The sequence below is a fragment of the Phalaenopsis equestris genome, unplaced genomic scaffold, assembly GCF_001263595.1.
Source record: "Phalaenopsis equestris unplaced genomic scaffold, ASM126359v1 Scaffold000256, whole genome shotgun sequence".
Lineage (NCBI taxonomy): Eukaryota > Viridiplantae > Streptophyta > Magnoliopsida > Asparagales > Orchidaceae > Phalaenopsis > Phalaenopsis equestris.
The window spans coordinates 526,762-551,985 of record NW_018164698.1 but is presented as its reverse complement, the minus strand read 5'-3'; the positions used below and the strand labels follow the sequence as shown (position 1 = coordinate 551,985).

The window sequence follows — 25,224 nt, the reverse complement described above, 5'->3', positions numbered from 1 at the left end:
CCTTAAACAAGCTCCTAGAGCTTGGTTTGAAAAGTTCTCCATTGTGATTACATCACTTGGCTTTCATTCTAGCTCACATGATACTGCTTTGTTTCTCAAAACCACCTCACATGGTCGTATCATTCTCTCCCTATATGTTGATGATATGATCATCACTAGCGATGATGATAATGAGATTGCAGAATTGAAATTACAATTAGCTCAACAGTTTGAGATGAAAGATTTGGGTACTCTTCGATATTTTTTGGGGATTGAAGTAGCTCATTCCCCTAGAGGTTATCTTCTTTTCCAATCTAAGTATACTGGCACTATCCTTGAACAAGCTCGTCTATCTGATACTCGGACAACTGCTACTCCCCTTGAGCTTAATGCTCATTATAACTCTTCTGATGGCGTTCCTTTGTCCGATCCCACTTTGTATCGTACACTTGTTGGCAGCTTGGTCTATCTTACCATCACTAGACCAGATATTTCTTATGTTGTACATGTTGTCAGTCAGTTTGTCGCTTCTCCTACTACAGTTCATTGGGCAGCAGTTCTTCGCATTCTTCGATATCTTCGGGGTACTCAATTTCAGAGCCTTCTCTTTCCTACATCTTCCTCATTGGAATTATGTGCATACTCTGATGCTGATTGGGGTGGTGATTCCACCAATCGTAAGTCTACCACAGGATTTTGTATTTTTCTAGGAGATTCTCTCATTTCTTGGAAGAGTAAGAAGCAAGAAGTTGTCTCTCGCTCTTCTACCGAAGCTGAGTATCGTGCCATGGCATCCACCACTGCAGAAATTGTTTGGTTGCGTTGGTTACTTGCTGATATGGGTGTCTCTTTCTCTAGCCCAACTCCTATGTACTGTGATAACAAAAGTGCTATACAAATTGCCCGCAACTCAGTGTTTCATGAGCGCACCAAACATATTGAGATTGATTGTCATTTCACTCGTCATCATTTTCAGCATGGCACCATCACCTTACCCTATATTTCCTCCTCCATGCAACTTGCTGACGTGTTTACGAAATCGCATTCCACTCAACGTTTTTGTTTTTTGATTAGCAAACTCTCGATGATTCTCCTCGATGCATCGTGAGTTTGAGGGGGGATGTTAGATATAGTTTTGTATTTCTATTACTTTACCAATTAAGGGTAGTTTAATCTTTTCCAGATTGTACCTATATATACTCTTGTAATGAGATTTTGAGTATGATTTTGAAACCCTTGCCACTTTTTGTCTCTCTTGTTTTCTAACACGGAGCACCCAGGCTTGCTAAAATAAACTGTATCTAATCCATATCATGCGTTGGGCCTTGGCTTGTTTCAGGGAATTTGACTTGTCCTACTAGTCCTTAAATATATATTTTAAGGGTCAACCCTATATTTTTCTCAAAAAAATGTTGTTTTGGAAAGCAACTAGGTTTTGTCAAAAAAAAAAAAAAAACTCCCTATTGCATGATGATTGTCAAGTGCTACAAATTTCAAGATATAATTTTTCAATGGTATTCATATTAAATGTTCCTCATTTCAATTATTTTCTTTCGGTGGTTCAATTTATTGTTCTATGCCATTTTTCTAGATAAATACAGGAAAAATTATTATCTTTACTAAATAAAGAGGAACGAGACTTGCTTGAGTTCTAGGAATCCACTCATCTCTATTGCTCCACAAAGTGCAATTTCACCATCACCTTGAGAGAAGTGCATGTCGCCTGTACTGAGGTTTGCACCTTCCACAAAAACCGGAAGATATATTTTTGATCCTCTACTTAGATTTTTTATGTCGCAATTTCCTCCATTTTCCCTTCCAGGGATTGTTCTTGCAGCCTCACTCGCAGTCTTCTCCCATTCAGGTGTTCCTTCTTTAATCTACAATTCACATGAATAAGGAGCTTTATAATTTGATCAAATCTTGTGTTATAATCTGATTTTGTTAATGCATGAAAATCAAACTAAATCCAGATACTTATTCACATCATATGACAAGTTTGGAAAATATTGAGTGCATGACAACCGACCTGAATCCAGATACTTGGTAGGTTTGCAAATTGCAGTTTTTAATGTGTGCAAGGGCATGGCTTCTAAAGTTAGAGGATGGTAATCAGAAATCAACAACTTCTTTATTAATAATTATGGTCCTGTTATTGTGCTGTCACGCATGTGCCTTGTACAACGTTCAGTTATCAGACTTTAGAAGACTTCGCAAATTGTATATGGAGTTTGATGTTTTCATGGTCAAAATATTATGTTATTTTTAGTATTGATCAGTGTTTTGAAAGATGGAAGCATTTTATCCATAATGAGGTTTGTCGTAAGCCCCAATTCATGCGCCATAAGCTCCTAAGTTTTATGTTTAAATCTTACACAATAAAAATATGAATTTTAAAAATCAAATATAAGAAAATAATTAATAGCCATATGTTTCATATTTAATCTCCAAAGCTTAATTGGCACACAAACATGTACTTTCAAGCAAAAATGAGATACAAAAAATGAAATAAGTTGAGCAATGTTTCAGCGAGGGAAGCGGCGAGAAATGAAAGAATCTTTGGTAAAGCAAATGAAGATTGAAAAGCATACATAACACAATGAAGACGATGACAAGATAAGGCTAGAGCTTTCATTTTTTGATGAGTTTATAGGAGAAAATTAAGTTGGAGAAGACCTAGCCTTAAGAGATTAAAAAGGAAAATAATTGTTTTATTCTACCTTGTGCTTACTGTTCATCCTTCAAAATGCTATTAAAGTTATAAATTGCTTTTAAAAGTCACCTTGCTGCCAGTAATAGAATCCATCTCCTTATGACACTTCAACAATGAAATATTGCACTTGCAAATGCTAGCGTTTTTGAAATTACAGATGAAGGGAAATATAATCGAATCCATTAAGCATAATTTTTAGGTTATATTCAAGTGATCTCAGAATAATCTTAAAAAAATTTTCTTCTTACCATTCCAAGGAGACAACCTTTGGTTATTGGCAGGGTAGCCAATGGCCTTTGGTGCACAACTTCACATATCTTAAGAGAATTGGGGCCATCTTCAACCAACTTCTTCTCCCTTTCGTTCCAAATATTGAGAAGTTCGATGGATGGTGCCGTCCCAATTACTCCTGGGTGAGTTAAACCTGGAAAGCGAACACCTGTTTTGCATAATACAAATTTCTTTGCATTAATCTCCACTTCTATCAACACTCTTTTCAGCTATTGTTTTTGCGGAAGAACAATGTTTTACAAAGACCACCTGGTATTTGGGGCGAGTATGCGTATATTCCTTCAAAATACCAGATAGCTTTTGTTGCGTTGGGGAAGTGGTCCGTCAAAAATCCACCTCCTCTTTCTGTCGAAAGTTGCAGTATAACCCCATTCATCTCCAGGAAAAGGACCCAAGTTACAGATTTCTACTGCTAGAAGATCACCTGGCCTTGCTGGGGTTCCTTCTTTGTCTAAAACTCTTATAGGCCCACTGAGATAATGTCCCTGCAAAAAATTTTACTCTTTAGGTAGCATATCAATTAATATATTCCTTCAATTTTATCTTCAGTTCAAACAAAGTGGTCAGCCACCATGAAGGCCCTGGATGGTATGGCTCATGTACCAGATAAGCGACAAATGTTGGAGCGGGACAGACAGTAGAGCGGAAGCATCTGTTTAATCGGGGGAGCTTCGTTAAGTGGGTTGGGGGTGCAGGGGCGGTACCGTACATGGTTAATTTTATAACTATATATTGTACACTAGGGTTATATATATATATATATATATATATATATATATATGTTGTATTTGTAACTCTAATGGTATATACTGTTTTCTGAAATCAAAAAGACCACCGCTCTTGCTCCCAAGGACATAAGCATGTTACCGAAACTCGCTAAATCCTTGTGTTCTTGCTTGGTTTTCTGTGTATTCTTGCGTTTATTGCCCTAATTTCTCAAATGGTAGAATAGAATTGTAATGGCAATTTGAAACGTAACAGTCTCAAAACAGACCTGTAGTCTCTTCTTTGAAGTTTATTTCTGATACCTGATCAGATATGACCATCTACTACCTTAGTGAACTTCTCAACTCACCAACCTTGCTTTTCGTGAATCATACCAGAAATTAGTTCTAGTTTACGTGACAATCAGAATTTCTTTGTTCCAATTACATCATTCAGAACTGACTGAAGAATGCCAGAGTTCTTCATACAGAATTGAGAACACCAGACAACACCAGTACTCTGGTGCTTTTTGGCAGAAAGAAACTGGGTACTTACAATGGTGAGGTCGATGGATTTGATGTCCATGACTGAATCATTATCTCCAACGCTTCCGCCGGACCAATCCATCATCTCGACCCTAAATAACTCTCCCTCTGTCACCTCTGCAACTGCCGGTATGTGAGGATGCCAGCGGCTATGGAGAGGGTGCTTCTGCTCCCATGGCTTCTTCTTGAGGTCGATGGGCACCACCAATCTAGGGCTTAGAGGAGCCATCGTTGCACTCTGTGGAGGAGCTTGGTAGGTAGCCTTATCTAGTTATATCTATATCATGATGGATGATTTGAGATGATGACAAATAGTGAGGCGCTGACTGGGTGTTTTTTGGATTTTATTTTGGTTTTTTATGCAAAATATAATCATTATTGCTGTCTTGCTTTGTAGTTTTGTGAGGAGTCGGAGGAGTCGTCCCGTCTAGTGATGTGTTGATGTTTTATCTCATAAGTTTTTGAGAAATTTTACATATTCACCATTTGAATTTTATTTATTTACAAATTTAACGTTTAAATTTCAGTTGTGATGTATATACCGCTACCTATGCATGAAAATGTGTAATTCACTTTTTTTAAGTTAAAATGATTGTATTATTGATGTGATATGAAAAATTTGGTGGTATAAATGTAAATGATAAAATTTTGTTGTTTTGTTTGTAAATACATTGGAATTGATTGGTATGTATGTAAATGCCCCCTTCTTTTTTTTTTCCGGTCGTTCAAATCACAACAACGCATACGAATATAGCCATGAAAGATTTACGCATATCACTCAACTTTTATTAGATTACATAGATATCCAACGCCTAAAACTTCAATTTGTATATATTTGACGCCTTAGGTTTGCATGAAATGAAATATTTCACATTTTAGAAGTTAAAATAGAAGTTAAAATAGAAGTTAAAATGATATTTGTTGAATTCGAGGAATCACATCGAAGTGGTGATGGAGGGAGCGAGGGAGAGACAGGAGTGAAGAGTGATGAACAATAAAAATCTCCTCTCCTCTTCATAAAATATTTATTCTATTTATGGAAGATAAAATATAATTCTGATATTACACTTTTGCCCCTGTTTAGAAAATGTTTGTATAAAGATATTTTTGATATTTTTCAAATGTCGGTTTATCGTCCGGCTTTCTTTTAGCTCGACCGACTAAGCTTAATTAATTTTGGGTCGATAGGATTAGCTTGGTTAGTTGAGCTTGATAGGAATGAATCAGTCGGCTGACCCTGTCTGGTTGACCTCCTTCCATCCTTAGCAAGGAGTTTTTCTGAGCTCCTACAGGATGGTTGGAGATACTTTGTGGAACTAAATCTTTCTTTGGATCGGTTATATTGAGGCTATTGTGTCGGACAAGTTTTCCATTGGTGATTAGCTCAGACACGCTTAATCTTTTATCTGATCAGTTGGTTCACGCTTAGATCATTCGATCATCTTCTTGATTGCATCATGGCTCGTTCGGTTTTAGCCATGTTGTCTTGCTTGTAAGACTTTGCTAGTTCGGTTAGTTGGGCTTCACGATTTCCTGGCAGTGGGCCAACCTAAGCCTTACTCTTTATCAGATCTCTTTAAGATCGGTGCAGGCACTTTTTAGATGTACATATTTTAGTTTTTCGATTCTCTTACCTTTGAAAGACATGCAAAAAGAATAGGACAATGATAAATATGCAGTTAAAATTATCTATATATTTAACACAAGTGCATGTTTTTCTTCAAATACAAGTTAAAAAATTATTTAAGTAAAAATGTGTGGGTTGTTTATGTGTCGACTATTTATCTACCTAGGGGTTCTTAGCTCTCTTACAGGATTCTAACCTGAGGCATTTTGGCCCACCATTGGGAGTAGTCTCATAGGTCACCAAATCATCACTTGGTCTTCACTTGATCTTACAAAGAGAGTTCTTCAAGAGTTATAAGTGAAAGGAGTCTCTTCATTTTGTGTGACTAGATTGACTATTTACTTTTAACATGATTCGATCATAATGAAATTCAAGTAGTTTCATTAAATTCAAACTATCCTTCACCTAAGGGTCATAGCTCTCCTACATGGAGTATTCACTATATTTTATCAACTTATGTGGGCCGACATCTCATTGTCTTAAACCACAAGGTTAACTGACTTCAATCTCTATTTGACTGAGTTATATTTTGAAAAGAGCTTCTCCAAAGTCATTCCTAACATTCAACTATCAATCCGAGTAGGGTCCAAAATATAGGCCATTTTTTCTTCCACAATTTCAGAAACTTGCTTGTGAGAGACAAGTTCCCTAGTGTTATGTGTGACTTCGTATTGACAAAGTAAGAAAAAGGATAAATGCAATAAAAAAAGATAAGGAGGGTCATGACCGATTTTTCATGTTATAGTTTTTCTTGCTGCTTGGCTTTACTCCTTCGTGACGAATTCTCCCTTGGACAAAATGTTTTCTTTAATATGTTTTTTAAAGAACTCTCTTGGGAGAGCTATGTTATCAGCCGAATGCAGTCGGCTAAGTACCGGCGGCCAAGCTGGTGAGGGCTGAATGGAGTTGGCCCGGCCATACGGAGCATGATGTGTTAGATATGTAAGTAAATAGGAATTGGGTGGTATGTATGTAAACGCCCCTACAGTTATTTTAGAGGCAATTTTCTCATTATTTTATTATTTTAGATATGAATAAATAAATAGCTCTGCTTGACTGACTGTTTTTTAATTGCTTTCAACAACTTTAGCAGCAATAAGTAATTTTTTTAATTATTTTTCTGAAAAATTATAGCAGCTCGATATGGGACTTAAAATACCCTGCTCAAATGCAACCACCAACTGAAGCTTCAGTATTGATTCCATACAATAACAGCTGTTCTGTTCCATTTCCTTTCCCCCCTCACAATTGATCTATTTCACAAAAGCGCTATTTAGAAATCAATTCACAACAGTGGAGTTCAGCTTATTTCACCCGCATAATCAAACATGACAAAATTGTTGATAACCTGCTTTATTTCGCATTGCTTGGGTTCTGAGTTACTGGAAGGTCTCCATCGTAAGAGCATCGAATGACATCTGGCAATCTCTTCACGACGCTGGGTCCCACCGGCACCCTTCCAGCTTTTGGCCGAATATCCTGCGCGCTCATTGGATAATAATACCATAAATTAGTATTATTTTCTGAATCTTTTACATGCAGACCCTCTATTCTTTTTTATTTACAAACTTCACACTTACATATCCAAATATTTCATATTACATCAAATATATCAATATTTTGACTTCTAAAAAATAAAATAAATATATTTTTATATAAATAAGATGGCATATGTAATTGAAGTTCAGATAGTAAATGTGTAAATACATAGAAATTGAGTGGCAGGTATGTAAATATTTTTTAATTTCAAATTATTCAATTTTTACGGAAGCGGGAAGAACAAACCTGGTCGAAAATGGCGGTGGGAATAGCAATGGTGGCGACTGCATTGGGAATATCAACGATGCCGGAGAGGCGGCCTTCACAGGGGCAGCAGGAGAGAAGGAGGTAAGCCTGCTCCTTCGAGTAGCCGAACTTGGAGATGTAATCAATGGCGTTCAGCACGGCGCGCTTGTAGGCCACTGTGGCGTCCAGGAAATGCTGCTCCCCCCTCTCGTCTACGCTGATGCCCTCGAACACAAGCCACTCTGAGAATCGCGGCTCCACTGGCCCAATCTCGAATATGGGGTTCACGTGCAGCTCGGTTGGACCCATTGGGGTTAGGTATTCCTTCATCCCTCCTTTTATGATCTCGCATCTTGAAGAAAAAATCATCAAATGTTGGATTTGGAAGTTTAATTGACAATGGACATTCTAGGTCTTGACTTAGACAAGAATGCCTTTTGTTGTTGCCTAAGAATAAGTTTAAAATCTAGTAAAAGATTGGGTCCATATGGAATAAAATGCCCTTGGAAATTGCAAGGAATGCTAATATCAATTGTAAAATATGTGTTCTTCTAATGTTCTTACTGTGAAGAGGGCTTTCTTGCCCCCTTTCTTTACTCTCTAGGTTTGGAGGATTTCATCCCATTCATCAAGAGTGAAACCGCCGAAGATTCTGCGGAATTATTGTGGTTTAAGAGTTCAACTTCGTTTTACTCGAGCGGTTTCACAATTTTCTTCACTTATGTAACCGGCGCTCTCATTATAGTATTCTTAACCAAGAATCATTCACCAGGCAAATATTTCAATCGTCATACTAGTTTAATGCTCTAATACAATTTGTAACAGCCCAAACTCTCATCCATCAAGATATAATCTTCTTTATCCTATTAGCCCCAATGTAACTTCCAATGGTGGCCCATCCTAGGAGTTCTAGAGCACAAGCATACTTAATTTTAGAGTTTTTGATAAAACTCCAACCGTTACACCAAAAAGCTTGACAAATGGTAAATGGTTAAGACCTGTTAGGACACGCAAAATTCCAACTTTTTTACTCAGTCAACTTTCAATGTGGGCATAGTTAAACCTGTTAATGTGCAATGAGGATCACTATTTTAGTTTTAAGATTTTATGTCGTGGTACTTCCCTCGGGGTTCTGTTTTTTGATGGAATGCCTACTTGCCAAGGAAAGATGTGAAGGTGAAGGAGAGGTTGTGTTTTCATCTATCTTCGAATCATTAAATGCATTTAATGCTTTTAATGCATTAAATGCATTTTAATGCTTTTAATGCATTAAATCATTAAATGCATTAAATGAATTTTGTTATTTTGTTCTCTAAAATGCATTTCGTGCTTATTAATGATTGTCTTAAGAGTGCTTGTTGATTGCTTTCCTTTTTTTTAGATATCCATAGTTAGTTTTTAAATTTGATGGTGCACTTTCGGATAAAAGGACAATTTCATGGAATTGGAGTAAGATGAAATTTATTTTTTTGGTCAAAAGAGAGATCCTTTTATTTAATTAAAAATTATTTTATGAATATAGGCCACTCTTTTTTCATGGAAAGTCATTTGTTGGTTCTGACCAACTTTATACTTTTCCTCACCAAGATTGATCACTGAAACTAATAGAGTACAGAGTGAGAAAGTCTTACTTTCGTTCTTCTTTGACAAACATTAATTGAAGTTAAAGGAAACTGCAAACTTTCTCATCTTTCTTTATTCTTGGTTAGAAATGATAGTCCTTGATGGTCATGAGCTTTCCACAAAGATTTAGGGAAGTCTTTATTTCTTGGTGTGAAGCAATGGCCCTAACCAAATTAGGAATATGACATTTTTACATAAAGCTGTGGATCAAATGTAATCTGATAATATACAAATACAATCTATTTCTTTTATTAATGGGATGACTTTGTAAAGGGGGAGTTACTTAAACTTTGTTTGTAAATAAAGTACTACTTGACGTTTGTGGCTAGGTTATAGAGGCTAAAGAGAAAATGACCATGTAAATTTTACTGTCTTCCTATCACCCAATGTGACAAGAAGCAGTGAGGGTTGGGGGCATTGGGAGATACCCTGTCTTTCGTTTCATAGAGAAATAGTCCAGATAAATTTTGCTTCTTTGTTGGAGCACCCAGGTTTGCTAAAATAATCTGTATCTAATCCATATCAAGTGTTGGGCCTTGGCTTGAATTAGACAATTTGGCTTGTCCAACCAGTCCTTAAATATATATTTTAAAGGTCGACTCTATAGTTTGTCTAAGAAATTATGTTTTGGGAAACATCTTGGTTTTGCGAAAAAATAAAAGAAAAAATTATCTCTATTGTATGATGATTGTCAAGTGGTACAGATTTCAAGATTTACTTTCTCAATAGTATTCATATTAAATGTTCTTCATTCACCTATGGTTTACTTTATTGTTTTATGTCAAATTTGAAGATAAATGCAGGAAAAAAAATATTATCTTCAGCAAATCAAGAGGATTTTACTTACTTGAGTTCTAGGAATCCGCTCATCTCTATTGCTCCACAAAGTGAAATTTCACCATCACCTTGAGAGAAATGCATGTCGCCTGTACTGAAGTTGGCACCTTCCACAAAAACTGGAAGGTATATTTTTGATCCAGTACTTAGATTTTTTATGTCACAATTTCCTCCATTTTCCCTTCCAGGGATAGTTCTTGCAGCCTCACTTGCAATCTTCTCCCATTCAGGTGTTCCTTCATTAATCTACAATTTATAGGAATAAGGAACTTCGTAATTTGATCTCGCCTTGTGTTCTAATATGATTTTGTTAATGCATGGCAACCAAACAGAGCCCAGATACTTATTCACATCATATGACAAGTCTAGTCGCTTATGGTTGCCACATACAGGAAATTGCATGATTCAGCTTTCGTACTATTATATACATATGTATGTATGTATGTATGTATATGTATGTATATATGTATGTATGCATGCATGTATGTATATGTATCTATGTATGTATATGTATCTATGTATGTATATGTATACATATACATACATACATATATTTCTATATATATATATATATATATATATATAGATATAGATACTGGCTATCAAAAAAATGTCTCAAGTGGATGAGACGGTATTTTAATTGACACTAACAAGTATATATTTACTAGATATGAAGATGTAGGAGAAAAGAAGTTCAAGAATAATGACAAAATTAGGAAATTTAGAGAATTTTAAAACATGTAGAAGTGAGAGATAACAGGTGTAATAGAAATGGCATAATTGAGATGGGACTTAATTTTTACTCAGTTCTCCTTTCAACAATAAGTGGGTGATTAGGTTGCCTTGATATTTATCTGTAGATTATGGGTTCAGGACAGTTAAACAAGCCCCAATGCAAATGTAGGAATATGCACATCAAACCTCTCCAGAAACCGTATTGACAACCCCCTTATGGCTAGTCTGAACCAAGAAAGATGCAATAGAAAATCCATAATAAAATAATAACAGTATATCAAACCAGCAGTTATGGAAATACTGATAAAAATATGTATAATCAAGATTCTAAAAGTCTTTTGTGGACATAACTCTCTATTTGGTATCTAGTGCTAGCTGTTGGTGTTGAATCCATAAGTCATACTTATTTGACTGTAGGGTCACATTTTTTGCAAATTTACCATTGGTTCCAACGAAGATGTAATAGAGATTTGGCTGCATAGATAGTTTTAGCATCTTGGTGAAAAACTTTGAGATAGCATATAATTTTTTTTTTCTTACCATGCAAACTTTAGTTTAAAGTGTGGGTATGCAGCCTTTAGTCAATACTTCCTTTTTCCGTTACTTAATCTTTGTGTCAGCAAGTTACCAACTTTCTTTCTTCTCAATTTAAATTCTAAATAGCAAAGCCATAATGTTCCCTTACATTAATTCCGTAGTCTTATTTCCAATTTGTTGGGATTTGGCTAACGGTGTTTTGCGGCATGTTTTGAATGCAGACTTCTTTTGCTGCATGTTTGAGCAGTTAAATACAGAGGGCATATCTTCACTTGGCAATGATAGCTCATAGATGACATTTTTGTCTTTCTAAGATCATAGTTCCTTGATGGAATTTGTAGATTTGCAAACTATATCATTTTAATTAGGAAATCTTAAGTAAAAAAATTAAAGAATAAAGGGATTATTTGGTAGATAAATGGTTCAAATAATTTTGGATAAAAAATTGGAGTGTGTTATGCAGTTTTCAATGTTAATGTTTCTACGAACATGATTTCTACGAACAGAGAGATGGTAAAGCAACTATCACTTTATATTATTAATTTTGGTTTTTCTATTGTGCTTTGATTTTTCTGGGAGTTTATAGGAGAAAAATAAGTTTGAGAAGACTTAATCCTAAGAGATTAAAAGGAAAACAATCATTTCATTCAAATTAATATTCAAGTAAACAGAAAATTTTGTACTAGGTTAAAATTTAGTAATTTAATAATTATTTACTTCAATGGAAACTATAAAATGAGGTTATCATCCCATTCAAGCTTTTTTGGGAGTATTTTATCTAACCTGTAATATTTCATTCCCCATTGAAACCCAAGCTTAAAATACCAAAATTTTGTTTCTTGTGCCTATAGCTTATTTGGGCCAATAAAAAATAATGGCCCTTATATCCATTTTAATTTTATATACTATAGGTGCAAGAAACAAGGTTTTAAGTTGTTAAATGTCATTCTTTTTCTTTTTTTTTTTTGTGGAGTGAAGCATTACTCTTGATTCTTATCGCAAAAAGAGTTAGGCATCTCTGATAATATAGATCTTACTGCTGCAAGCTAATCCAAATTCAGTCAACAACTGTTGTCATGATATTTTTCAGTGGCCCCATACAACGTCCATTTCCCAGATTATCTATTTTCATATACAAATTGTGTAAGCTGAATTTTCGATGTTTATTTGAGATTTTTTGACTCATTGGAAATTGAAGTTTTTCTCTTTACCTACTCTATTTTATGTTCTTTATATTTTCCTGGATTCTGGATAAAATTATCACATATAAAGTTGGCTTCAATATGTTGCATTTTGGCTTTTTTCTGCTATGCTCATCTTTGAACTAACGTTCTCTAATCAGTTTGCTTTTCTACTTGTTACATAATTCTTGTATTCATCCTAATTTATCATTATCTAGGCTTGTTTGAGATCACTTTTATTTTTTGTTTTTATTTTTTATTTATTTTGAAAACATGTTTGTTTAGCACGTTTTTTTCATATTTTTATTTTTTGGTTTTGAAAATAAAAGAGCTTTATGTTAAAAACACTCGAAATATTTTAAAAAATATTTTTGAGTGCTTTTGAAAATAACTCAAATCATAAGCAAAACAAAAAGAAAAAACAAAAAACAAAAGTGATCCCAAGTGGCCCCTTTTTATGTATTTTCTAAAAACAAGTCTTTATCCCACTAAATGGGGTCGGCTATATGAATCTTTTTTCTACATTGTCCTATTGAGTGTCATATTTTTCTTTAGTTCTAATAGATTAAGACCATTATTTATACAATATGCCCATTTCTTTTTAGGTCTACCTTAGCCTTTCTTAACATAAGTCGAATCTAAAACAACTATCTACTAATCAAATCATCAGAAGCTCAATTTTAATTTGACTGAACCATCTAAGACGACTCTTTCTAATCTTGTCTGTCATTGGAGCTACACCAAACCTTTCACGTATAGATTCGTTTCGCATTTTATCTCTAAGTGTCAAGCCACTCATCCACCTCAGCATTCTCATCTTAGCAACACTTAATTTTGTTTTATGTTTTTTTTTTAAAGGCCAACATTCTGTGTCATAAAGCATTGCAGATTTGACTACCATCTTATAATAAAATTTTCCTTTATGTCCAAGTAGTACTTTTCCATCACACAATAGGCCTGTGCATTCCTCGAATTCAACCAACTAATCTGAATTCTACTAATAACATCCCCATCTATATCACTATCCCATCTATATCACTATCACTATCACTTTGAACAATAAGCTGGAGATATCTAAAACTTTCACACCTTTTAATGATTTGATCACCCATAGTTACAACTATGCCAATAGTTAATAATTTTTTTATTGGTACAAATTTTTAATTTTAATCATATGGTACCTAAGATATGACAGTAGCTCCATTGTAAGATTTAGTCAAGCTTAACAGTGAAGCTGCGAAAAAAAAGGTAAAAATAATCAGATTAATTAAACATGTTTTTTTTGTGATATTCAAGCGATCTCAGAATCATGTTAAAATTTTTTCTTCTTACCATTCCAAGGAGGCAACTTTTGGTTGTTGGTAGGGAAGCCAGTGGCCTCTGGTGCACAACTTCACATATCTTAAGAGAATTGGGGCCATCTTCAACCAACTTCTTCTCCCTTTCGTTCCAAATATTGAGAAGTTCGATGGATGGTGCCGTCCCAATTACTCCTGGGTGAGTTAAACCTGGAAAGCGAACACCTGTTTTGCATAATGCAAATTTATTTGCATTAGTCTCCACTTCTATCAAAAAAACTTTTAGCTATTCTGTAGAAAAACAATGTTTTACAAAGACACGCCTGGTATATGTGGAGAGTATGCGTATATTCCTTCAAAATACCAGACAGCTTTTGTGGCACTGGGGAAGTGGTCCGTCAAAAACCCACCTCCGTTTTCTCTGTCGTAACTTGCTGTGTAACCCCATTCATCTCCAGGAAGAGGACCCAAGTTACAGATTTCGACCGCTAGAAGATCACCTGGCTTTGCTGGGGCTCCTCCTTTGTCTAAAACTCTTATAGGTCCACTCAGATAATGTGTCTGCGCCAAATTTTATGCTCTCTTTAGGTAGTATATCAATTATCACTGTTCCACCATTTATTTCTTGAGTTCAAACAAAGTGGTCAGTCGCCATGAAAACCCCTGGATGGTTTCTTGGGGCTCATTTGGTTTTCAATCATTATTGCTCTAGACTTTAATTTTCTTTTATAACAATATTCTATTTGGGTTCAGGATTTTAAAGTGTGATGAAGAAAATAACTTCTTAAAAAAATACAGTAATAATTATATATATATATATACAAAAAAATTAGATAGTAGTTTTCATACAGTCATTGTATTTTAAAATGTCAGATTGAAAAAAGTAATTTTCTACCATAAAAAATTATAGAAAGCAACAAGAAAATAATGTCCCAAACATAAATATAGTTGCGGTCTGAAACTCAAACCAGACAAAAAAAACTATCCAACCATCCCAAAAATAGTTTCTCCGTTGAAGTTTATTTCTCAAACCCTAAATGACCAACTCCATTGAACTCTTCAACCTATCCAACTTGCTTTCTTACATGAATTATACTAGAAATCAGAGTCAATATAAACTAATAATTTTCCACTTACATCTTATCATTCCAAAACTGAGTGAAGAATGCCCGAGTTCTCCAGGCATATTTTGCATCTACATACAGAATTGAGAACACTATACAACATAAATACTCTGGTGTTTTTTTTGCAGGGACTGAGTACTTACAATGGCGAGGTCGATGGATTTGATGTCCATAGCAGAATCATTATCTGCAACACTTCCGCCGGACCAGTCCATCATCTCGACCCTAAATACCTCTCCCTCGGTCACCTCCGCAACTGCCGGTATGTGAGGATGCCAACGGTTGTGGAGAGGGTGCTTCTGCTCCCATGGCTTCTTCTTGATGTCGATCGGCACCACCAATCGTGGGCTTAGAGGAGCCATCACTGCGCTCTGTTGAGGAGCTCGGCAGGCAGCCTTATATGGTTATATGATCACTGAATTCTGCAATTTCAACATCAAGGTATGGATGATTTTGAGATGACATCAAATGGTGAACTGAAGACTTTGGATTTTATTTTGTTGTATAGTCATGATTCTGAATTGAATGGTCATGCAGGAAAAGATGATCATTATTGTCGCTTAGCCTCGTGGAGGAGTGGTCACGCCTCGTTCTGGTATTACTATCTTGGAAGATTTACATGTGTATCACTCATTTCCTTTGTATTTACATATCTTACACCTAAAGTGTAATATTTACATATATTTCAACCTGGCTACGCGTTAAAATAAGCATTTCACTTTTAAAAAGTTTAAATATGATGCTTTTGATGTGATATAAAAGATTTTGGTGGTATTAATGTAAAAAAAAAATTGAAATTTAGGTGCTGGATATGTAAAAAACGTATGAATTGGATGATATGTATGTAAATGGTGCCCCTATTATCTTAGTTCATTATTTTTTTTTTTATGAAAGATTTACATACATACCACGTAGATTCCTAATCTTATGTATTTATATATTTAACATCTAAACTTCAATTTTTACATGCATACCACTATTCATGCATGAAGCGGTGTATTTTATTTTGTTAAAAGTTAAAATGATGATATTTTTCAAGTGTTGTGAAAGATTTGGGTGGCATTAATGCATAAAATAAAATTTTAGGCTTTAGATATGTAAATACATAGGAATTGAGTGATATGTATGCAAAATACCCCCTTTTTTATTAACATTTTATAAACAACTTTAGCATCATGTAACATGGATTAAATGAGCGTGGCAATTTATTTTGAATAAAGACAAGATAATAGACAAATTCGGGCATGACCAGGCCCCAACAACATTACCTACATGCAATTTGTATTGCACTATAATTTTGTATTTTTTATGCAATTATTAAAATTATATAGATAAAAATCTATTTTTTTTCTACCTTGTGAGGTATAAATATATTGGATCTCAATTTTATTGGAGGATTGGAATCTCAAGGAAAGGTTGTATCAACGGAAGAGAGCTAGAAGGAGATGAAAGTCATTATTTCTTTTAGAAGTTTTGTTACAATGTTCACTCATATTTATAAAAGGCTTAACTTGTGCATTGCAAATAAAGAATTTATTATGCACAAAATTGGAGGGGTCTTTTATCGTCCTTATCTTTTTTATGGCATGAGGCATGTAATTAATATAAATTTGATAATGCATTGCTTTGGCAACTATTTATCATAAATGTTCATCATTGACATTCTACTTTTAGGAGGGTTGTTATGAGAAAGTTCTATTGGGATATCTTTTTTCTTGGATGAGTTTGGTTGTTGGATGGATTCAGTTGTTCCCACGAATTCATTAATTAATACATGGGTGATGGATTTCAATGCATGTTGAATGTTCGTCTATCTAGGGCCTCTTGGCTCTCTTACATGGAATCATCTTGCGGGCGCTTTGGCTACGTCTGCTGAGTTTCCGTAGAGGCTCATTTTGGCTCACATCAAGGAGTAGCCTAAAAAAATGTCAACTCAACATAATTATCATCTATTATTTATTCAACTGTATAATTAGTTGACTTGATGGTGAACTCTCCTCGCAGGCTACTGTTCTCAGTAAATTTCATTGTTTTTTACAAGAAACTTTGTTCTTTGTATGATCTTATTTACTATTTCTTTATGATGTAACTAAAATACAAAATAATTTAGATAATCTTGTTAAGTTCTTACTATCATTTGTCTAGGATCGTCGCTCTTATGCAGGAAGTGGTCGTCAAAACTTCTCAACTTCACTTGGGTCTAGATCTCGCTGTCCTCAATTCTCAAGTTAATTATCTTCACTTTTTATTTAGTCGAGTTTCACTTGAGAAGAAAGACTTCTCCGAAGTTATTCATAGCGTTCGACTACAAGATTTAGTAACATTCAAATACATCGGAATTGTATGATAAGTATGTAAAATTGGAAGATTTATACACATACCACTAATCCTTATTTATTTCAAATCTAACATAAACTTCACTTTTTACGCAGATATTACCTTTCCCATGCATAAAAAGGTGTATTTTATAAAAGATTTAGGTGGTATAAACATAAAAAGAAAATTTTAAGTATTAGATATGTGGATATATAGAATTTGGGTGGTAAGTATGTAAATACCTAAATAAATTAAATTCATAATGTTATATTTTAATTAAACTATTCAGAATCCAAAATTAATACTTATTTTGCTCAGGTTCGGAGTGATGGGAACCTACCCGAGTTCCCATCATACCAACATCGGATGACATCTGGCAGCTTCTTCAGAATTCTGGGCCCCACCAACTTCCTATCTTTTGGCCGTATATCCTGTGTACGGATGGCATGAGCATAATTAGTAAAAAAATAAATTCATCTGAGTAAATTGTAAATAGGAGTAAAAGAGAAATATTTGCGTACATAAGATGTACTCAGCGCTGCGTACATCAGAGGTTATTTTGGGGGTACAGGGGAGTTATATCCGGGTTATATCGGAGGTTACAAGAGGGTATAACCTAGATATAACCCCATTGTACCCCATGAATAACCCCTGATGTACGCAGAGCTGCGTACATCTTATGTACGCAAGTATTTTCCCAAATTAAGAGGTCCATTAAAATTAAATTCTTTTAAAAAAAGAAAATCACTACAATATAATATTACATTACAATTACCATAAGGGAGGTTGATATAGTGATAGTATGTTTAGGAAAGGATTTTGTATGCTTTTCATTTCAGACCGTCATCATAGTATTATTTGGGAAACTATCTTATTGTTGCTTTCTAGAAATTCTTGCGACAAGAAGCTATTTTTTTCAACTTGACACATTAAAGTATGATGACTGTAACAAAATATGTTGTCTAATTTTTTGTAATATAGATATATTTATAATTCACACTGTAATTTTCTAAGAAGTTATTTTTCCCACCATCATTTTACAATCGTCTTTTTAAAAAGCTGCAGTCACCCCAAACATACCCTCAGTCTTCCATCAAATGCAAAAAAGAATGTTACCCTGCTTGAAAATTACTACTAGTATAAATCAATGGGATAATTTAGCTGATAAAGTGGAAGAATACAAAAGTAACTTCCATAGGGAGAAGAAAGTTTTGTTTTAAAAACAGTTAAAATATAAACAATTTAATTTTGTTTTCAACATGTCAAAAATATTTTACTTAAAATCAAAAAATGAACAAGATTAAAGAAAAATAAATAAAGATGTTTGTTTTTTATGTTAAAGTACTAACATTTTAGACATGATACATCGTGTGGCATAAAATATAAAAAATAAAATTTTAATGATAAATATATAAATAAATAAGATTTGGGTGGCATGCATATAAATGCCCCTATAAAAATAAATATATTTGGAAATTAGAAAGATTTCAAGATATAGGATTGCCACAGTCAACTACCATCGATCACCCCTTGCACGTTGCAACAAAACCCCTTGCGCAATCACGATATACACTGCAAAATCCCGACATGCGTTACATACAGAACAATGGCACACCCCAAAGACAATGTACTAACACACCTTGAGTACTATGACAAACCAAGCTCTAGAGCTGGTTCAAGGAGCTGGATTTCAATGTCGTTCTAGATAGAAGACCTGGAGAAGGCTTCCTCCTTCTGCAACTGTCAGCCGCTATCGACCATTATCGATCACCCCTTGCACGTTGCGATGAAACCCCTTACAGAATCAAGACGCACACTACAGAATCCCGACGCACGTTGAGGAATAATGACGCACCCCGAAGAAGAGATAGTGATGCACCTTAAAGACTATGTACTAACACACCTCGAATAAGATGTAACCCTTGCAGTAATTGCCTACAACCACCGTACTCATATTATAATGAACTCTGAACTCCTGAAGTTCTGTCATCACAACTCCCAACTTCGGCTTACAACCCATGTGATCCACTGCAACTGCAACCTCTTACCATGACATTGGTGACATCACTACAGCTCCTCACTACGGTCTATGTGACCAACTACGACATATGTAACTCACAGCTCACATAGCATTCCAATACGGTCTCTGTGACCAACAGATGTTATTATAGCTTATAACTAGTACCTATGTGATCACGTAGGTCGTAGTTATGAACCGTAGTGAGGAGCTATAGTGATGTCACCAATGTCATGGTAAGAGGCTGCAGTTGCAGTGAATCACATGGGTTGTCAGTCGTAGTGGGGAGTTATGACGACAGAACTTCAAGAGTTCAGAGATCATTCTATTCTGAGTACGGCAGTTATAGGCAATTAATCACGACCTACGTGTTTCACAACTTATGCAACTCTCAACTCCGACCTTTGTAGCCTATAGATGTTGTTGCAGCTCCTAACTCTGACCTGTGTGACCTACAAATGTTATCACAACTCACTACTATAACTTATGTAATCAACTATGCCCTATAACTCTATGTCGCTCTCAACTTTAGGCTTTATGGCTTATGGAGTTATTGCAACTCACCATTATGATCTAGATGACCAACTACGTCCTACAACTCATGTAACTCTTAGCTCTAGCCTTTATGACCTACGTATATATTACAACCCACCACTACGACCTACATGAGCAACTACAACCTACGTGGTCCACAGCTCAAGTAACTCGTAACTACAGCTTATGCAGTCTACTGGCGTAATTGCAGCTCAACACTATGATTAATATGACCAAGTATGGCCTATTTAATCTATAACTCACATAACTCCCAACTCCAACCTCTGTGGTCTACAGATGTTATCGTAGCTCATCACCACTGCCTATGCAATCGACTACGACCTATGTGGCTCACAGCTCCTGTAGCTTTTTACTATGCCCCTCCCCCCGTTATGTGGCCAACAAAAAATCATAAAGCACAGTCATGTATAACCTATAAAATTAACTACTACCACGACTTTCAACTATAACATCTGCAACATGTTGACACTATAAATATCTTCTATAACACCCATGGTCGTTTATTGTCTTCATTGGAATCGACTATGACCTTTTGTGGCTCATTACAATTATTATTACTGGATTGTTGTTGAACATCAACATTATAACCCCATCTTTTCTAATTCAAGAGAAGAGTGTACCTATGCACTTACAATCACATAGTAGATTATTTCAATTGGGCTAGGGTCTACAATTTTTTTCCCCTCTTCAGGATTTTCCACGTAAAAAACAGATATATCCTTCTTATTTACTTTTCGTTTATCTATGAGTGTATTGTATCTTCATCCAATACTAAGAAGTTAAATTATTGCTCTACCCTCGTGAATATTCAGGCACGAAATAATTTGTTATTATGATATCTTTCTAAATATAATAATCTGACATCAAAATCTTTTTTTTATTTTTAATTTTCTATATAAAAATAGTTAAATTTGTTTTTTAAAATCATTTTATTAACCAAAACAACAAAAAAAAAAAGGCTTCATGCGTATTTTTTTAATTGTATAGTGGTAAACAGTTTTTTCATAGCTATTTGTTTTTTTTTTAATTTAAAACTGGTTTACATAATTACATGCATACAACTATAACCATTAACATCACATCAAAAATAATTTCATCAAAATCTTTTTTTAAAATTAAATACACTTTCATGTATATATTTATGAAACCAATATTTTATAAGTGTAAATATCAAATTGTTTAGGCGTCAGACATATAAATACATAAGAATTGTGTGGTATCCATATAAATTTCCCCTTTTTTTCTGGGGAGATACCTACCACCCAATTCCTATGCATTGACATATAAACACCAAAACTAATTTTTTTTCTAATCCATAGAAATTCGGCGCCAGGCGTGCACTAAACACAAGACTCGAAAGAGGCAGGAGGTGAAGGACATACCTGGTCGAAAATGGAGACAGGGATAGCAATGGTGGCGACGGCATTGGGAATGTGAACGATGCCGGAGATACGGCCCTCACAGGGACAGCAAGAGAGGAGGAGATAAGCCTGCTCCTTCGAATAGCCGAACTTGGAGATGTAATCAATGGCGTTCAGCACGGCGCGCTTGTAGGCCACTGTGGCGTCCATGAAATGCTGCCGTCCGCTCTCGTCCACGCTGATGCCCTCGAACACCAACCATTCGGAGAATCGAGGCTCCACTGGGCCGATCTCGAAGATCGGATTCACGTGCAGCGCGGTTGGCCCCATTGGGGATAGGTATTCCTTCATCCCGCCCCTTATGATCTCGCACCTGCAATTAGGGCACCCAAACATTACTATTTACAAATCAAGCACCCTCTTTCATCTTTTTTTTCAAATTCTCATTCAAATATCAAAGGTCATGATAAATGGTTTGATCCTCTCACGTATAAATGCATGGATTTCGCAGTTCAAAAATTCACCTAGATGTTAGATTTGTAAATAACAATGTTTCTTGTACTCTGTATGTAATTATCCGCCTTTTGAGGGAAAAGAACAGTGCCAAAGAAATAAAAATTTAAAGGACCAAATTTTGGAGAAAATATTACATTTGGTAAATCGGTATAGGTATGACGGTGCGGATCGCACCACACTATGCGTTCGGTGGAGTGATGCAATCCATGCGGTTGTCGGGATGTAACATTTTCTTCAAATCTTAACATGGCTAAAAATAAAATGTGCAAAGGCTATATTACACTTTACATGAATTTCTTAATTCTGTTTCAATTAGGAGAGTAATTAGGAAGTCAAGTTGAATTGAGTTCGGCTCATGATTCATTTAGTGAGAGTTTGATGAGTTAATAAGACGAGTTTGATCCAAACTCATCAATTCATGAATCAGTTTGTTTAAAATGAGAATTTTAATATGTACTTAGAAGATTATGAAATTTAATAGTTTTATTAAACTAATAAAAATATCTAAAATTATATCTCATTTGATTATTATTTCTTATTTTTTTCCAACTATTCATTCTTTTTATAATTTTTTATTGATTCAATTATAATCATTTTTACATTTTTTTTCATAATAAATGAGCAGGCCCATAAGCCAGCTAAAATTTATAGATTTAAAGTCAAATTTGATTAATTAATCAAGCTCAAGCTCAAATCAAGAATAACTTGGGATTGGCTCGATTTGTTTACACCGCTGGTGTGAATGATGTCCTTGACCTCCTTCCTAATCGTTGGCACCTATGAGCACATTGATCAAATCATTGTATGGGCTAGTTATTAGTTCTTATTAGAACTGGGCTTTGAATTGCTTATCTATACTTTGTTCAGTTGAGTCAGAGACAAATCTTTATTGAATTATATTTTTAGTACATGCATACATATGCCTATATATAGGCAAGAGAAAAAAAAATATATAAAAGAGAATATCCTAATAGTAATGAAAATATTAGTTTTTGTAGATTCCTACTATGAATAGTTCGTAAGTATTATTTGTTAGAGAGGAAAATAATTGTTTTTGTAGATCTCAACATGATTTTGGATACATTAGTAACCAAAGATTAAAAAGTGAAAGGTTTTGTTGCCCAATGATTGCAAGCATCTCAATAGGAGAACACGAATAATTTGTGATGATTTAGATGGGGAAAATGCATTATCTATATTTAATCAAGGGGCACTATACTTACTTGAGCTCTAGGAAACCACCCATCTCTATTGCTCCACAAAATGAAACTTCACCATCACCTTGAGAGAAGTGCATGTCACCTGAACTGAGGTTTGCGCCTTCCACAAAAACTGGAAGATATATTTTTGAACCTCTACTTAGATTCTTGATGTCACAATTTCCTCCATTTTCCCTTCCTGGGATTGTTCTTGCAGCCTCATTTGCAATTCTTTCCCATTCAGCTGTTCCTTCGTTAATCTGAAACTCAAAGGAATAATGAAATGTATGCATGATATTCAATTTGATTCGAATAATGCATCTTTTTTAAGGCTTTCAAATGAAATTGTAAATTTAAAATTTTGCAATAGTATGATTACTTTGATACGAAGAAGTCTGGTCAGATAAAGTTTTGCATACAGAAAGTTTCATGATGATGGAAATGTATAAATTTAGTTTTTTTTTATTTTAAAATCAATGTCATTGTGTCAGCATAATGAAGCACTGTTCTCATTATTTGTTTCAACTCCTTTAAACTAGTGACATGGGATAACTGTGGAGCTAATGAAGGTAGAAAATCTACTAAAAATGCATAAGACTTGAATGAAAGAAGCACAAAAAATGGATACTTGTGATCTCATGTTGCTAGTTTGGTGGTCAATTTATCAGCTGCGAAATAAGACTAAACTATAATACCAATTAACACAACATGAAGTATATTATTGTCCCAAAAGAGATCCAAGAATTATGATGAAGTCAATTAAAATAGGAGAATTATATAAAGCGTGGAAGCAAGATATAGATAAGAGGAAAGGGTGAAACAACATAACACTCATTTTTTCTCATCTAAGTTATCCACTAAAATTATTTTTATGAGTAAAATTCAAGATTTTAAAATTTGGGATATTCATGAAGAAGCAAATGTTATGTGGGATAAAGTAACAAATATTATTAAACAAGTAGCAAAAGATGTGTTTGGAGAATCAAAAGAAAAAGTATTTACAAATAAAAATAGTTGGTGGTGGAATAATAATGTGCAAGAAAAGATAATATATAAGAAATTATGTTATAAAAATTGGTTTAAATGTAAAAGTTTAGAGAACTGAAAAAAATATCAAACGGCCCGCATGAAGTCTAAATGAACAATCTGTGACGCTAAAAATTCTGCTTTTAATGATTTTTATAATAGATTAGATACTAAGGAGGGTGAAAAATATATGTATAAACTAGTCAAACAAAGAGAAAAGAAAAGTAAAGATTTAATTCAAGTAAAGTGTATTAAAGATGAAAATCAAAAAGTACTTTTCTTAGAAAAAGATATTCAACATAGGTGGGTGAGTTACTTTGATAAACTTTTTAATGAAGTTTCTGAAAATACAATCGACCACAGTGATTTTAATATTGTGAATAATAATAAAACGTTTCATTTTTACCGTCGCATTAGCAAAAAAGAAGTTGAGGAGGCTTTAAAGAAAACCAAGGGTGGAAAGTCTGTAGGACCTGATGATATCCCAATTGAAGTGTGGAAATATTTGGGAGATTTGGGAGTTTCTTGGCTTACTAAACTCTTTAATATTATTTTAAAAACTAAAAAGATGCCTGAGGAGTGGAGGTAGAGTATTTTGATCCCCATTTTTAAGAATAAAGAGGATGCAAGAGAGTGTACAAATTATAGTGAAATTAAGTTGATGTGTAATACTTTAAAATTATGTGAGAGGGTAATTGAACATAGGTTAAGACGCATCACAAAAATTTCTCATAATCAATTTGGATTTATGTCGGGCAGGACTACTATGGAAGCTATACATTTATTGAGAGGTTTGATGGAGAAGTTTAGAGATAATAAGGAGAATCTACATTTGATTTTTATTGATTTAGGAAAAGCTTACGATAAAGTTCCAAGAGATATCATTTGGACAGTTCTCGAGAAGAAATGTGTTGATATGACTTATATTCAAGTCATTAAAGATATGTATACTAGAGCTGTTACTTGTGTTCAAACTGAAGGAGGCTTGACAAAATATTTTCCTATTTCTGTTGGATTACATCAGAGATCGGCTTTAAGCCCATATCTTTTTGCTTTAGTTATGGATAGTCTTACTGGACATCTACAAGAGGATGTACCTTGGTGTATGCTTTTTGCTGATGATATTCTTCTCGTGGATAAAACGAGAGAAAAAGCCCAGGAAAAACTTGAATTATGGAGGTCTACATTGGAGTCTAAAGGCCTTCGTTTAAGTAGAACTAAAACTGAATACATGGAATGTAATTTTAGTAGTAA

General features: G+C 34.5%; 2 protein-coding genes and 1 pseudogene across 2 annotated transcripts in view; all 3 read right to left on the bottom strand.

Moving 5' to 3' along the window:
• Positions 1 to 4,550, bottom strand: part of LOC110024425 — a 10,893-nt pseudogene extending 6,343 nt beyond the window's left edge.
• A 2,509-nt stretch (positions 4,551 to 7,059) lies between these two features.
• LOC110024423 (formamidase-like) lies at positions 7,060 to 15,357 on the bottom strand. Its single transcript, XM_020724385.1, has 6 exons — positions 15,124 to 15,357; positions 14,180 to 14,417; positions 13,891 to 14,081; positions 10,116 to 10,351; positions 7,646 to 7,997; positions 7,060 to 7,339 (listed from the first exon to the last, which is right to left on the bottom strand). Exons 1-6 carry the CDS (start codon positions 15,340 to 15,342, stop codon positions 7,214 to 7,216), a joined length of 1,362 nt encoding a protein of 453 aa, XP_020580044.1. The 5' UTR covers positions 15,343 to 15,357; the 3' UTR covers positions 7,060 to 7,213.
• Positions 15,325 to 25,224, bottom strand: part of LOC110024424 (formamidase-like) — a 13,927-nt gene continuing 4,027 nt past the window's right edge. The window contains exons 4-7 of the mRNA XM_020724386.1: positions 22,969 to 23,204; positions 21,251 to 21,602; positions 17,637 to 17,727; positions 15,325 to 15,402 (exon numbers count right to left, since the gene is read on the bottom strand). Coding sequence (XP_020580045.1) covers positions 15,377 to 15,402; positions 17,637 to 17,727; positions 21,251 to 21,602; positions 22,969 to 23,204 — 705 coding nt within the window. The 3' untranslated portion in view covers positions 15,325 to 15,376. The remainder of the gene's footprint in view (positions 15,403 to 17,636; positions 17,728 to 21,250; positions 21,603 to 22,968; positions 23,205 to 25,224) is intronic.

Coding starts and splice junctions, on each gene's coding strand:
- LOC110024423 (XM_020724385.1), bottom strand. CDS start 15,342: ATGGCTCCTCTAAGCCCACGATTGGTGGTGCCGATCGACATCAAGAAG. Junction 14,082..14,179: donor ATACTCTCCACATATACCAG/GCGTGTCTTTGT, acceptor TATGCAAAACAG/GTGTTCGCTTTCCAGGTTTA. Junction 10,352..13,890: donor AAAGTTGCCTCCTTGGAATG/GTAAGAAGAAAA, acceptor TATAAATTGTAG/ATTAATGAAGGAACACCTGA.